This window comes from Penicillium robsamsonii (genome assembly GCF_028829455.1).
Source record: "Penicillium robsamsonii strain IBT 29466 chromosome Unknown utg000001l_segment0_segment0, whole genome shotgun sequence".
Taxonomy (NCBI): domain Eukaryota; kingdom Fungi; phylum Ascomycota; class Eurotiomycetes; order Eurotiales; family Aspergillaceae; genus Penicillium; species Penicillium robsamsonii.
The window spans coordinates 1,773,155-1,788,274 of NW_026643219.1; the positions used below are offsets into that span (position 1 = coordinate 1,773,155).

General features: G+C 44.5%; 2 protein-coding genes across 2 annotated transcripts; both read right to left on the minus strand.

Annotated features, from left to right (window-relative positions):
- Positions 1 to 1,543: 1,543 nt before the first annotated feature.
- N7447_000712 (uncharacterized protein) lies at positions 1,544 to 2,206 on the minus strand (the record flags this gene model as incomplete). The annotated part of the gene is made up of 1 exon (XM_057224988.1): positions 1,544 to 2,206. The coding sequence occupies one exon, from the start codon at positions 2,204 to 2,206 to the stop codon at positions 1,544 to 1,546; it is 663 nt and encodes a 220-aa protein (XP_057089004.1).
- A 7,797-nt stretch (positions 2,207 to 10,003) lies between these two features.
- Positions 10,004 to 12,177, minus strand: N7447_000713 (Zn(II)2Cys6 transcription factor; the record flags this gene model as incomplete). Its single annotated transcript, XM_057224989.1, has 3 exons — positions 10,004 to 11,718; positions 11,774 to 11,974; positions 12,081 to 12,177. 3 exons carry the CDS (start codon positions 12,175 to 12,177, stop codon positions 10,004 to 10,006), a joined length of 2,013 nt encoding a protein of 670 aa, XP_057089005.1.
- Between the last annotated feature and the right edge of the window lie 2,943 nt (positions 12,178 to 15,120).

The following is a 15,120-nucleotide window of genomic DNA, read 5'->3' on the forward strand; positions in this document are numbered from 1 at the left end:
GTTCTAATTTCCAACATCAGGCATCATCTTTCAAGGATCTTGATGGTACCACGGTTTCGACCAAATCCTTCGAGTAAGTACTCTGTACAGACTCTCAAAGCGCGACACGCGGCTCAACTTGGGGGCCGTGGTCTTAGGTAAAGCAGGGACCAAGAAGCTGTGGCGTACCTCAGAAACGCTGCAATTCGTCGCCACAACTAGCTGTTCCATGCCACTAGTTCTGCTTCATAACAGCAGATCAAAGAGCCTAGCGCGTTGACCCAGCCTTCTACGCACTCTATGCGAGTATGCTTACATTGGGCGTCTCTATCGCTCATATAGCGCTTAGTAAAGAGCTTACGATACTAAACATGGGTTTTTGGAAGCTGATAGGACAGAGCTATATGCATACAGTATCATGTTTCCTGGTTCGGGATCTATTGATAGCCTATCCAGACTGTAGCTACGAAGGATCCAACAGTACTCCGTATGTATACTGGATATCTGAATACAGCGCGTAGAAGTCTCCGAGAAATACTCCGTAGATGCCTTTCAAATCTTGTATTGTTCTGTAAGTTAGTGACGTCGATTAGGGGGTTCTGGATGTGTAGTCCGACCCCTGTTTTCAGCCTCTCGGAAGTCATCATTGCATGTGCATTAGTTTGAATCCTTACTGTTGGGTTTTGTTCTTTTACAGGGGGATTTCCAACACCATCAAATGCGGCTGACACGTGGACCTACCCAGTCTCCGGTCGGGGCTAGACCCATGGCATTCGATATGTCTTAAAGCGACAAAAATACTATATTTGGCCCCAGATGCCAAGGCATAGTTCCAAAGGATTCAACTAACGCGACTCTGTCAGAGGGTCCACTGGCTCTCGGTTCTCTAAACCGTTGTCTAGCTGTTACGGTCTGCCATTGGGGTCCATTTATTTTAGTCATGGCGCCTCGGCTTAGGGGCGCGAGACTTGAGTCGCGTGCAGGCCATGAAAAGGCAAATAAATAGAAAAAACAAGGGAGTTGTTATCTTTGCAAATCAAGATTTATAATAAGTTGAATAATGTTTTTGCGAATGAATACATAGTAAGGTGAGTAGACCAGAGCTCTGGAAACAAAGCAAGTAAATGCAGCGCCCACCGAAGGCCAGCCACATAGGTATGTATCCCCGATTCCACCACCAACGTATTCAAAAATAAGGACTGGATATGAAAAATCCACGTCAGAAACTCCATTCTCATTCCACCCAAGCCTCTTTGCCAAGCAGGACATCCCTGTTAAGCGACAAACACAATAAGCAATACCCGTGAACTCCAAGATCAAACCGGATCGCATAACAATGAAATGGGACGCAACTTGCTCTAGCAAGTGATGAGGATTAGACTCTTAGACTTGCAACAATTGAGCAGAAGCAAAGAATAAAAAAAAATAATGGAAAACAAAGCTGAACTGAACGGCTCAACGCACGACAAACAAAATCAAAGCAAAACGGCCTAGTACTTGGGCGAAGCCAAAATCCCTTCTCGGATACATGTGATCATGTGTTCCTTCAACACAGGCTCGAGTATTAAATATCTTGGCTTTCACTTGTCTTGCGGCGCTTTCCTCTTGGGGGAGGATCCAAATGTGTCCGCTTGTATGTAACAGTCCTAGTCACAACTTGTCGCACGCTAACGGATTTCCCGCCCGCGCTCCTTGGTGTCTCGATGTACCGGATCTTCCAATCTGAGGGGGAATATGGAGACCGGATTGTCCGTGCGCTCCCCGGTGATTCCGTCACGGGTGAATACATGCAAGTGTGTGGAATTCGTAGACGTCGTAGAGTTGTGGGGAGCCTGGCGGACTGTGGACTTAGGGCGGGGGAGGGCGGGGGGAGGGTGGCGCTGGTGACTTTGGGACTATCGCGGGCGGAGAGACTGTCACGAGTAGAGAAAACCGTGCTTGTTGCGCTTGACGGTACAGATATCGGGGAGGGGCGTCGCTTCTCGAATTTGAAATTTGGAAACTCAACGCCGGCGCTCACAGGACTGGTGAAGACCGGCGTGAGAGCTTTTAGAAACTCGGTATAAGCCTGAGGTGGAGTGATTGGCGTCGAGCTACCCTCTTCACGCTTGATGAAATCAGACCCAGCAGTGAAAGGTGCAGAAGTAAGAGGGCTCTCATGAAGCTCAGAAGGGAACGTCATTGTTTTGGGTGTCTTGAGAGGAGGCAAGACAGGCTTGGCTGGCATGATGTCGAGTCGCAAGGAATGGAACCCGCTGCAGATATAAAAAAAAATATAAAATGCAGGAGTAGTCGATGACAGAAGTCTTCAAAGAAGGTAAGGAGAATAATCAAGAGGCAATGGAGGTAGGTAAGACAATAAAAATAGAACTGCGAATCAATGCGCAGACAGTGTCGAGGACAGTGTGGGAAGCGTGAGAACAAAGTTGTTTTTTTAGGGCGGGGGGAGGCTATAAAAAGTTTGAGCCAACAAGGCAAGGTTCAAGCCGCAAAGAGGAACAGTGTGGATAAAGAGAGAAATCGCAAGCACTTGGACCCCAAGATGTGTATGATGGCGGAGCAAGGCAACACAAAGGCTCAGTGGTAATGTATTGAGCAATAAATTACAGTACAAAACATACAGGACGGTAATGATACCGAGTAAGTTTCGTATGTATGGTCAGGTGTATCTTCAACTCTGCACTGTTCTGTAGGCGGTTAGTTCCCGCTTCCTCCCCTCCTTAGAAATGTGATGCTCACCGTACTTTGGAAAATAATGAAAGGCTTGATCGACAAGACTTGACGGGAAATTAGGTGGGCTTTGTGTCTCGTGATTTTGTTTTTTTGGGGTTGGCAATGAGCGTCTGTCTGGGAGTTGTTCCTTTCAAAGTACTGGGGCCCAGAAAGCGAGAAAGGTAATTTCAGTCCAGCTGATGATTGAAAGCCTTGTATGATAGAAATGAAAGAGTTAAACACAGTGGGGATCTCGATGTTCTATATATCATTCACAACACACCCCCATAACCGCGTAGCTACAGCCAGGAGTCGATCAGCGATTAAATGATCTTGTCGGGCGCCACCTCAAGCAAATCTTGGTGTCCTATTGCCTGCAGAGTACCCTGAAACAGTAGCCACCCTCTTGGATGTTTCATCTTTACACCCTGTCGAGGCCGTCGCGGCTTACTAAACCACTGTGGTTCGCTCCCGAGGTCTGATTAAAGCGCGCGGTTCCTCACTAAAAGACCAGCGCCAGGCTATACGCCACGTTTATCTTGAAGAGTATGAACAATTGGCTGCAATAGCTCATTTGAATGACTGTCCTCCTATTCCTAGCTCTTGGTATTGTGAAACTGCCCATGATTACTGCAATATAATCGACCCAAAAATAACCCGCGAGATGCAACCTCTTGATGCTCGAGTCCTCGATCAAAGGGGATTTTAACGCGTATTGTGGCTCGAGATCTATGATTACTTCCACTCTCTACCGACGAATCCCTAGTTTCACGAATGAGACCAAAGATCAACTCCACGCAGGTAGGCTCTTGAGGTATACTACAATACAAGTGCAATGAATTGACAGTAAATTTGACGCTAATTTTGGGAAATGCTAGGTGGTTCAATGTCATTGTTTCTGAGGAAACGCACTGCAGCCCCTGCATAAGCCCGGCTCGAAATAGTATCTGCGATTTGCCGTAACTGCGGAGAACCAGGGAGAAGAAGACACGAGACCCAATGCTTTGGCTTTTGACACTATTTGTAGACTCGAAAAAAGAGCTACGGGATTTTATCCACCTATCTCATCTGTTTTCAAACCCGTCTGACGGCAGTCAGGGTCTTCTCTGCAGGACCGGTTTCTTCAGGCGCTCTACCCTGGTTATTTCTGCAGGTCAGGACCCATTGCTATTTCGAGGTCTGGATTTGACTTGGCTATCTCCTACAGCTCATTCCTCCACGTCAAACAAGCACTCCAAGTCTTGTCCTTACGCTACCAGCATATCTAATTTGAGTTTGAACGAGCTTGGTGAAACAACCTTTGACGCCTTTGTCCCACCAAAATGACAAGAAGCGCTAAATACCGTCAGTATAGCAAAGACGCCAATGTATTCTGCGCTTCTTCGGATTTGAACATCCAACTACTTCTCGAGCCCCCCCCCCCCCAACTGGTTCATCAATAAACGGTTTGTCCTGGATTATATACGGAGCAAATTAAGTCACCGGGCCTTATCGATAAACAGCATGTTTGGTTATGATTGCATCCCCCAAAGCCCATTGTTCTAGGATTCAAACTTCGCAATATACTAGTACTCTTCTGAAGATCAATAATTTCTGGCCACTAACTGGAAGTAGCTGGGTGCTTTGCAAAGTTCAGTTACAGAGCTCAAATGCTTGCGATCAATATTTTCATATTTCCAGCCTCTTTCCTATTTGCTTTATTTGATCGATCAATGTTTGTAGTATCATAACAAACGAGGCAATAGAGTGCCGTGTCTCATATTGCGAGATACTACATAAATCTTTATGTTCGCTCGAGGCTCTCATATGGAAGAATATAGTTATATCTAACAATGGAATTACACGGTGAGTCGCTGGGTCACTGTCGATATAAATACTCTATGAGGGACAAAGAGGACATGCAGCTGCTAGTGTATTGAGTAGTGTGGTTGTTGAGAAGAAGAATATGCTACAGGAGGGTAGAAATAAAGGGCCGAGCATAGTACAAGGTGAGCATGTCAGTATCCCAAAACCCACAATATCATCAATAGTAATGTTAAGCCGAGTAGTTACTTTGTATGTACGTAGTTTAAACTCACTATAACAACTCAACATGCTCCCCTGAGATTGCAAAATATAGAACGACCTCTGTGGCTATAGCAGTTCGTTCTTAACTAACTCTCAATGGAATTAACTAGTTAACTAGTTAACGTATTTCACCACCGAGTGGATCAGCAAACCCAACCCTATGGATTTAATTCCATTTATCTCAACCAAAACGCCATTAAATTAATTCAACTAATTAACTGGTCTATCTGGACATGTTTCTCTTCTATGCCCTGGCAATCTGCATATTCCACACCCCCGGGGGGGGCCGCGTACGTGGCTGAATAGCCGATTCTCTAGGTACACTGGGATCCGGGGGAGGTGCTTCACCTGCTTCCTGTTGCTGCATAATTAATGCAGAGGCTTCTTCGACTGAGAGTCCTTCTTCGGAGGGTATATGCCTTCGAGATCTAGCCCGCTTTTGCTTCTGCTTCTCGTTAGCAGCGCGTAAATCGCTGGCTTCTTTCTCGAGAAAAGCAGCAGACTGCATAGTGATTTGATAGGCTTTTAAAACCTGATTTATCGCGTAATTTAGCGGGCTCGGAGGGCTCCTCGATCTAGTACGAAGTAAAGCTTTAATTAACGAAGCTTACTTTTATAATTACACGTAGTTCGAGGGCGTTTTAGGGTCCTAATCGCTCCCCCTACTCGGAGGGGGGGTAGGAGTTCGAAGTTAAATATCTAGCTTCGAGATCACTTGATCAGGTGTAAAAGGTACTAAACCAGCTACTTTAAAGCTATTCTTAATCGTCTCCGATTTAAAAGCTTCGATTCGTGCGAGGGGGTATATTTCGAGGAAGTTAAGTTTATCGATATGGTTAATCCGAGTCCGCATTTTCATTTCAGCCAGCCGACCATACGATCGTTTTAACACCGCAAAACAGCCGATATCGAGAGGCTGTAAAAGGTGAGAGGAGTGAGGTGGCATACAGATCGGTACCACCTTATTTTGCTCACAGATCTTATCGAATTTCGGGGTTAAATGGCTTCTATGCCCGTCGAGTATTAAAAGTCGATACCCCCCTTCGTACGTGAAGAAGTAGTCGGAATAAAGAGCTTTTCGAGCCAGCGAACTCTAATTTCATCAGAGGTCTAACCGTTTAGACTAACCTTAAATCGCCAGTTATCCGGAAGGCTATCGAACCAAGATTCGAGGAAGACTTTGCCTTTAAAAATCACACACGGAGGGAGGGCCCACCCCGAAGCATTCGTACATTTAATAGTAGTCACCTATTCACGATTTCCAGGTTATAAAACCGGGCGCCGACCGTAGAAATCGCTCCTCGTAACTACCTTAGCTGTAGCGATTAATCCCATCGCGAAACCAGTCTCATCGAAGTTATAAACGTCATCGGGGTCGATTCCGAATTAAAGGATTATTTTTCGAACCACTCTCGAATAGTTTTCGGGTCTTCGCATTTCGCACGTTCGTAATTATACCGTTTTAAGAATCGGGAGGAGAGTAGAGGACGTCGTTTAATATATTTTATAACCTAATTTTCGCCGACCGAAAGAACCGGGGTAGTTCCGCGCTTTTCGAGGAGAAGATTCGCCATTTCTCGTATCATAGAAGGCCGGGGGGCTGATCCACGAGAATCCTCTTCAATATCTGTTAATTTCTGGCAATTTACGCGGGTTTCGGAGCGATTTATGAGACCATTAAGGCGGTTCCGTAAAGAGGAGAATGGCACTTCAAAACGACGCGATGCTTCGCGTATAGAGGTAATTTGCTGGTTTTTAATAGCCTGGATAGCTAATAAAAGCCTACCCTCTTGCTCTGCTGAATTACTAGAGGATCGGGAGCGAATTGGTGGCATAGTGGGTGGTTGAAGTGGTTAAGTGGTAATTCATGGACGTGTTTTCGTGTCGCTGATCCACTCGGTGGTGTGATCCACTCGCATGTGAAATACGTTAATTCAGTTATATCTGATTAAGTAATCGAGTGGAACACGGGGGAAAAAGTAGCAGCATAGGGAATGAGGCGTTATATATGTGTTCAAGTGTTATATTCAAAGTAAATTTTATCTGAGATAGAGACGAAGGGAAGAACGAGTCCACTAACGCTTCGGCCAACTGCCTGTTAGCTGGTAGAATTTATGCTCAATGAGTGCTTGATTAAACCTTTGATAGAATGACAAAAATATATATAATCAACTTTGGAAGTGTTGCCATAAAAGTATTTGTTATCAAAACAGTCCACTTTTAATATGTATAAAAACTCCATGGATGTACCATGACGTTAAGACAGATGTTTCTGTAGGTAATATTCATACTATATACATGTACTGTAGCTTCGAGTATGTTAAATCGATAAAATAAAATAGAATATATATAGAGTGACGTGGGTACTTCAAGATGAAGCAAGCTACATGAAAGCTAGGGAGGGTGGGGAGGCTCGAGAAGTAGTTGGATGTTCAAATCTAAAGAAGAACAGAAGACATTGGTGTCTTTGCTATACTGACGGTATCTAGCGCTTCTTGTCATTTTGGTGGGACAAAGGCGTCGAAGGATGTTTCACCAAGCTCGCTCAAACTTAAATTAGATATGCTGGTAGCGTAAGGACAAAGCTTGGAGTGCTTGTTTGACGTGGAGGAATGAGCTGTAGGAGGGGCTACCTACTATTAGTCTACATAACTAACTAACGTATTTCACCACCGAGTGGATCACACCACCGAGTGGATCAGCGACACGAAAACACGTCCATGAATTACCACTTAACCACTTCAACCACCCACTATGCCACCAATTCGCTCCCGATCCTCTAGTAATTCAGCAGAGCAAGAGGGTAGGCTTTTATTAGCTATCCAGGCTATTAAAAACCAGCAAATTACCTCTATACGCGAAGCATCGCGTCGTTTTGAAGTGCCATTCTCCTCTTTACGGAACCGCCTTAATGGTCTCATAAATCGCTCCGAAACCCGCGTAAATTGCCAGAAATTAACAGATATTGAAGAGGATTCTCGTGGATCAGCCCCCCGGCCTTCTATGATACGAGAAATGGCGAATCTTCTCCTCGAAAAGCGCGGAACTACCCCGGTTCTTTCGGTCGGCGAAAATTAGGTTATAAAATATATTAAACGACGTCCTCTACTCTCCTCCCGATTCTTAAAACGGTATAATTACGAACGTGCGAAATGCGAAGACCCGAAAACTATTCGAGAGTGGTTCGAAAAATAATCCTTTAATTCGGAATCGACCCCGATGACGTTTATAACTTCGATGAGACTGGTTTCGCGATGGGATTAATCGCTACAGCTAAGGTAGTTACGAGGAGCGATTTCTACGGTCGGCGCCCGGTTTTATAACCTAGAAATCGTGAATGGGTGACTACTATTAAATGTACGAATGCTTCGGGGTGGGCCCTGCCTCCGTGTGTGATTTTTAAAGGCAAAGTCTTCCTCGAATCTTGGTTCGATAGCCTTCCGGATAACTGGCGATTTGAAGTTAGTCTAAACGGTTGGACCTCTGATGAAATTGGAGTTCGCTGGCTCGAAAAGCTCTTTATTCCGACGACTTCTTCACGTACGAAGGGGGGGTATCGACTTTTAATACTCGACGGACATGGAAGCCATTTAACCCCGAAATTCGATGAGATCTGTGAGTAAAATAAGGTGGTACCGATCTGTATGCCACCTCACTCCTCTCACCTTTTACAGCCTCTCGATATCGGCTGTTTTACGGTGTTAAAACGATCGTATGGTCGGCTGGCTGAAATGAAAATGCGGACTCGGATTAACCATATCGATAAACTTGACTTCCTCGAAATATACCCCCTCGCACGAATCGAAGCTTTTAAATCGGAGACGATTAAGAATAGCTTTAAAGCAGCTGGTTTAGTACCTTTTGCACCTGATCAAGTGATCTCGAAGCTAGATATTCAACTTCGAACTCCTACCCCCCCTCCGAGTAGGGGGAGCGATTGGGACCCTAAAACGCCCTCGAACTACGTGCAATTATAAAAGCAAGCTTCGTCAATTAAAGCTTTACTTCGTACTAGATCGAGGAGCCCTCCGAGCCCGCTAAATTGCGCGATAAATCAGGTTTTAAAAGCCTGTTAAATCACTATGCAGTCTGCTGCTTTTCTCGAGAAAGAAGTCAGCGATTTACGCGCTGCTAACGAGAAGCAGAAGCAAAAGCGGGCTAGATCTCGAAGGCATATACCCTCCGAAGAAGGACTCTCGGTCGAAGAAGCCTCTGCATTAATTATGCAGCAACAGGAAGCAGGTGAAGCACCTCCCCCGGATCCCAGTGTACCTAGAGAATCGGCTATTCAGCCACGTACGCGGCCCCCCGGGGGTGTGGAATATGCAGATTGCCAGGGCATAGAAGAGAAACATGTCCAGATAGACCAGTTAATTAGTTGAATTAATTTAATGGCGTTTTGGTTGAGATAAATGGAATTAAATTCATAGGGTTGGGTTTGCTGATCCACTCGGTGGTGTGATCCACTCGGTGGTGAAATACGTTAGTTAGCTTCCAACTAGTTAGTTAACGTATTTCACTACCGAGTGGCCACTACCCCCGAGTGGCCATCTTCAAAACACATAGTAAATGCGATAGATTATTTCAACAACTATAAGTTAATTTTCACTATTAGTGGATAGGTATCGATAAGCATTTCTAGTAGCATGTATTAATTTTCAAAAAGATTAGAAGACTATATTACTATCATTTCAAAAATTACCGAAAATTACGTTACCAAAATCTAGAAATAGATATATCTCAGTCACCGACCCATCAAATTTCTCGAAACTCTCTAAAGAGACTAGATATCACCTAAAAAAATTAGGTTATAAGGAAAGCTCTATATAGACTACCGTTGTTGAGATATTAAGCTGTAATTTATCGCATTTACTACGTGTTTTAGAGATGGCCGCTCGGTAGTGGAATACGTTAAGTTGTAGGTGGCTTAGTTAGATTAAATTTATACATTATGCACGAAATGCACCCAGAGGAACAAACATATTCTCATATGAAGGTGGAGGAAATTGAAAATCAATCATTGGCATTGAAAACGACAGTGGTATAATACGTGAACCAGGAGCTTTATGCCCAGAAGAGAACCGTCTCATCTTCATATCACCGAACGCCTTGAAATATTTGAAATCAAAACTCCCTTCAAGCATCCACCCAAATATATCGCGAAAGAAAAATATCGGACAAAAATTATAAGAAAATCCTAAACGTTTAGGCCAAAGCTTTCAAGAAAAGAAAATAGCAAGTCAGATCACATCAACAAATATCGCCAGCCATTGCGATCCATAATGTCTCGCCAGTGCACGCTTTGCCTTTTTATGTATCTCACACTAGTGGGAGCACTGGAAGGGCCAGTTCCAGGTGATGATGGAAGCTCCTGTTTCATAACAGAGTACTGAGAATCATATTTATCGGAGTCATCCAAAGGCGGCTCTGGATCGTCAGAGAGTCTCCAGACCTCCCGAACGAGTCGATACATACGACCAAATGCGCCAAAATCACCGATCTCGCCGAGGGCAGCAGCTCGCTCGGCCAGAACATGGCGGAATGAGCTTGCTGGCGTTGAGAAGGAAGCAGCCATAAGAAGTGGCCACACAAGAGATCGATCGAAACCAAAGGGTCCTGCGGGAATGAATTGGAGAGCGTTTGTAATTGCAGATACAAGATTAACAATGCTTTGTTCGTTCCGATCGAAGCCTGGAACAAGGCTGCATAGATATATGCGAGCCGCAAGGCGGAAGATTGTGCTGATGTTACTAGTGAGCTGCTCAGGTTGAATGGTACCAGTGACAGAGTAAGGATGTGCGAGCACATTGTCAGCAGACTCGGTGTGTTCGAGCTGTGTGCCAAGAGCAGAAACATGGTGACAGACGGTGAGTTCGTCCATCCGACCTTCGGACTTCAAGGAATCCAAGCAAGCAATCTCCGAGATGAGATACATGATGCGATCATCACATCCCATTAGCTCACGTAGTCCGGATGATGTTCCAGTCAGGTGCTTAGAGCGATAAGTGTGAGCAAACTGAGGGGTCTTGCCTAGCATCGTTGCTCCCAATATATCGATCCAGGATGTAAGGGACATGCTAAAAGGTGACACTATATGAGGTTTTGGTTGTGGTAATGTCGCTGCTGATAGCTCAAGCCTATTCACCAGACTTGAGACAGCTTGAAAATGATCGCTCCATGGAATATCGGGCAGAGAGTCATCCGGTGCACCAACAGAGCAATGGAAGAAGATCATTGCCAGTGTCGCGTCAAGGATATTTTCATGATCAGTATCGCGATTAAGCGACTGGCATAATTGGGAAATTGCTTCGTAACGATGTCTCATAATGTCATGGTCGATCTGTTCGCCCTCGAGCTCAACAGTAGTTTTGAGGTGAATAGCAGATACACTGAGACAACAATGCAAGTATGACTTGTTTGTCTCAAGTGCGCTCAGAATAACCTTTGTTCGTGCCGCACTTTGTTGATGCGCTTCAAGGATAGGGAAGATCATGCGCAAAACGTGTTCCACGAAGTGTTCCAGCAGGGGGCGGTCGTGATCCTCCACAGGGATTGATGTTGTCTGAAAATATGGCAAAGTAGGCCCGTAGCCCTGTGGAATTATTGTTGAATTGAAAGAACTGGGCTCCGTTTGCCTGAAGCAGTCTTCCTGTAGCCATTCATCTCCATGATAATTAGGAAGGGTGTTGTGGAGCTGGGGCGGCCCCATTGCACTGAATGTTGACACGGATGAGTCGTGTCGTAATGGAATATCATTGACAAAGGTCTGTCGCTCAGTTCTGACATCGACTTCATACGGAGCATATTGCGGCGGGTATGCACCTAGAGGGAAGGCTTCCGTGTGAATATGAGATGTGAATGGGTCACCAGGCTCACCCAAACTGGAGCGGTTGAAATCATATTCTGCAATGAGGGGCGAATCTGCACTAATAATTCCTGCGCGAATTCGATCCATATGACCTGGTAGCATAAAAAGTTAGAGGAGCATTCAAATTTCCCCGGTCTCTTTTCATACCTTGAAGCGATCCACGTCTCTCCATCATTTTTGTCTGCTTGATCTTGATCTTGATTCTTTCCTTTTGATTCCTCCGTTGATCTGCGCTTCCCCACCATGAGGGTCGTTTGTACTCGCATTTCAGGCATAGATTGGTGCATGCTGAGCAGGAGGGATGGCCTTCGTCGCATTTCTTTCGTCGCAGGCGGCATGTGAAGCAACCTGTAGAACCAGATGGTATTAGCAACAGCGACAAAAAACCGCATCAATGTTTGAAACTATGACAAGCCATGAATTCCCAATTGATCATAGTGAGATAGTAACTGACCAGAACGCGAACGTTTGTGTAGTCTCCCTCTATCTGAAGTGTCACTATAGGTTGTGGCCGGGGGCTTAGGCGCTTCATTTGTCATAGCAGTCGGCATTGTAGTTGTCCTTGGGTTCACCATGGTGGGTTTGGATTCTCGGGTGTTTAAAATAATAAAGTGCGGGGCTGGGGGAGTAATCGATCTGTTCAACAGATGCCGAATCGCAAGGAAAATATCACAGGGCCGCCAGCGGAGCTAGTTGTTTTCGAGTAGTAAAAAAACAAATGAAGCGAGAGAATAATTTCTCTCAAACCTGTCTATCAAAGACAAAAGAGACTCCACAATGCAACAGTGACGATGTTGATAGAATGGTATGAGATAGAAGTTATTCCATTAGCTCTGGAGGAGGACGACTTTAAAGACTAATTTTTGATCTGACCTGCATGTTTAGTGCTTCTATTTTTTGACCTGGTTAGCGACCATTGGACGATCCAACCCGGGAGATTATGCGAACATCGGCTTGGAATTTGCGGCTAGGACAAATGGCACCAAACCTGGCCTAAATTTGGGAACATTTGTTGCAGGGGTAAGTTACTTGTTGGTCAGAATATGCATGTGCATTGATCGGCTTCTGTGGACTCCCCAGAAAGGACTGGGCAAGGTGTGTGATAGCATGGGTCCATAGTTTGAGCAAGATGATGCATCTCAGGTGCTAATAGGTTGATTCAATTGCAATCACATCGTCCGTGCGTATGATAACGTTTTGTTTTGCATTTCTGCTCGTGCCACTCTTTCCGCAATATGTGGAGTGGCAGTCACTCAAATTTTCAGCGCATACCAGTAATCTTTCAGATTCGATTTCCTTCGTTCTCTCATATGAGTCCCAATGTTGAATCGCACAACTGTAGACCGCTTCTTTGGCTGCGGAATCTTTGGTTTCGGACGAGTTAGTTGGTCACAATTTGGTGATGGCGAGTACATAAAAGTGGAGTTCAAGGGTGACTCGGCGGCAGCTGGTGCATGCCAAGCTTCCACATTTTGATTATTATTGGCTCGTGAGCTTCAGGGCCTTAGCGTTTCGGGCGGTGGACCAAAGCTCGTCCTTTCAGAGAATGGTGAACCCACAACCAATTGTGCCTTGTCCGTGCAGAGGCGGGGAAACCTTAGTGTGCAGATAGCATATCCCTTAATTAGCAACAATTAACCGCCAATCTAGTAAGCTAGTTACATATGTAGCTACCTATACATTCCTAATTATCCCTAATTTGAATAAATTAAGATGCGTTTGCTAATAATAGCTTTGACAAATATGTCTTCAGATCAAAAAAATACTAAATATCTATTTTCAGATATCTTATGGGCATTAAGCGCTCCATTCGGAACAATTGAGGCATAATTGGGGTATAGTCAGGTGGAGGTTTTTTTTGTTGCTCTTTAACCCAATGGCAACACATTTAGCAGCTGACGAGGATTTTGTTCCTCTTACTCCGTATTTCATAGTCAGACAACCAATCGCCTCATCACTAGCGAATAGCACATCGGACGTTCATCCACAAAAGCCCAACTAGGTAACGCTCAACGAGCTACCATTTGATTCTATTAACTATGTGGTAAGACTTGTTTGTGGGCTAGAGGTCATTACTTAGAAATAAGACTTATTTCGGGATAATTCTTGACTGGCTCAAATTCCAATATGCCAGGTACCGAACTACCCCGATTGCTTGGTACCCCGTGCTTTAAATCATTCAGGAATAAGACTAGAATGAAATGAGCATCGTCATAGTGGTTTTAAAGATATACTTATGTGTATCTAATACTCTGTATGCTGTATGTGAGATCTTAGCTGAAGTAGAAATTGCTATTGCTCATCACATAAGATTGCTCAAATTGGACGTATACTGTGTGCCTGAACTACATATGTAATCAGTGCTGCACTACTCCGTAACTAGTACTTACCTGCGCTAGATCAATATGATGCATCTAACTATCGGAATGTTTTCGCCTTTTAGTAGCAACTAAGCTATTTGAAATGGGTGAGTTCGACTTGAATCAGGACTCTACCTAGATATAAGATAAGAATCTACAATCATGTCGCCCTTTATAACAATTTGGAATTTGTCACACGAGTACTCTGGTTGTAACATCCTTCTTTAGAAAGGCAAAAGACGCCAAGGGAGATAATAACCGAAAACCGAAGTGCATCATCTAAAAAGCAGCACGTGTTTCCGTGCACGTTTTTTTAATTTTTAATTTGAGTGAGAACCACTGTGGAGTCATTACAATAAAATGGCGGAGGAATTGAGGAGGAAAAGTCCGTCGGGGAGTGTTACATCGACAATGTGAAAGAGCTCGTAGGCTGCATATGTGATGATCAGTCACTTTTCAAACATGCTCGAGTCAGTGGTCATTGATTGTGGGGTCCATAAGAGGGGACATTTCGAGGAACGGTGTAAGTACAACATAGACGAGCTTGGATTTAACCAGGAATGACCTCGTGCCCATGGATTCTAAAAAAAGCTCTACAATAATTCTTTCCAATTCAGGTCATGCATTCATTTCGATTAGAGTATTTACTAACTGATTAGCATTGACCTTTCTTTTTTGGGATAGCATATTAATGAAAAACTATCAACGTTCTAGTCTACTTAACCGACAATCATCATTTGTTGCTATAATTATCGGCCTTAATGTCCCGTATGAGAAGGATTATGGGCACATTTCCCGTGTGTGATCAAACCGTCGGATGGCTACCTTAGCGCCAATGTGATAAGCAATTAGAAACCATTGGTCCGTAATTTCTTTCAAATCTCCACACCAAACATGGGAACATGCCTTTACGACCAGTCGAAGGGTGCCGAGCGGCCATCACTGCAGTAGCGTCGTTCTTCCTAACCTCTCGCTGGTTTTTCCAACCCCGCTCTGAGATGCTTACCCCTCAATAGTTAATTTTGGATGGTGCAATTAGTTTGCATTTTCAACCAATAACCGTATCTCGTCAAGGGTAAAGGCGAGATAACTGCAGCGACTAACCAATCATTGGTAGTAAAGGCGACTGGGGAA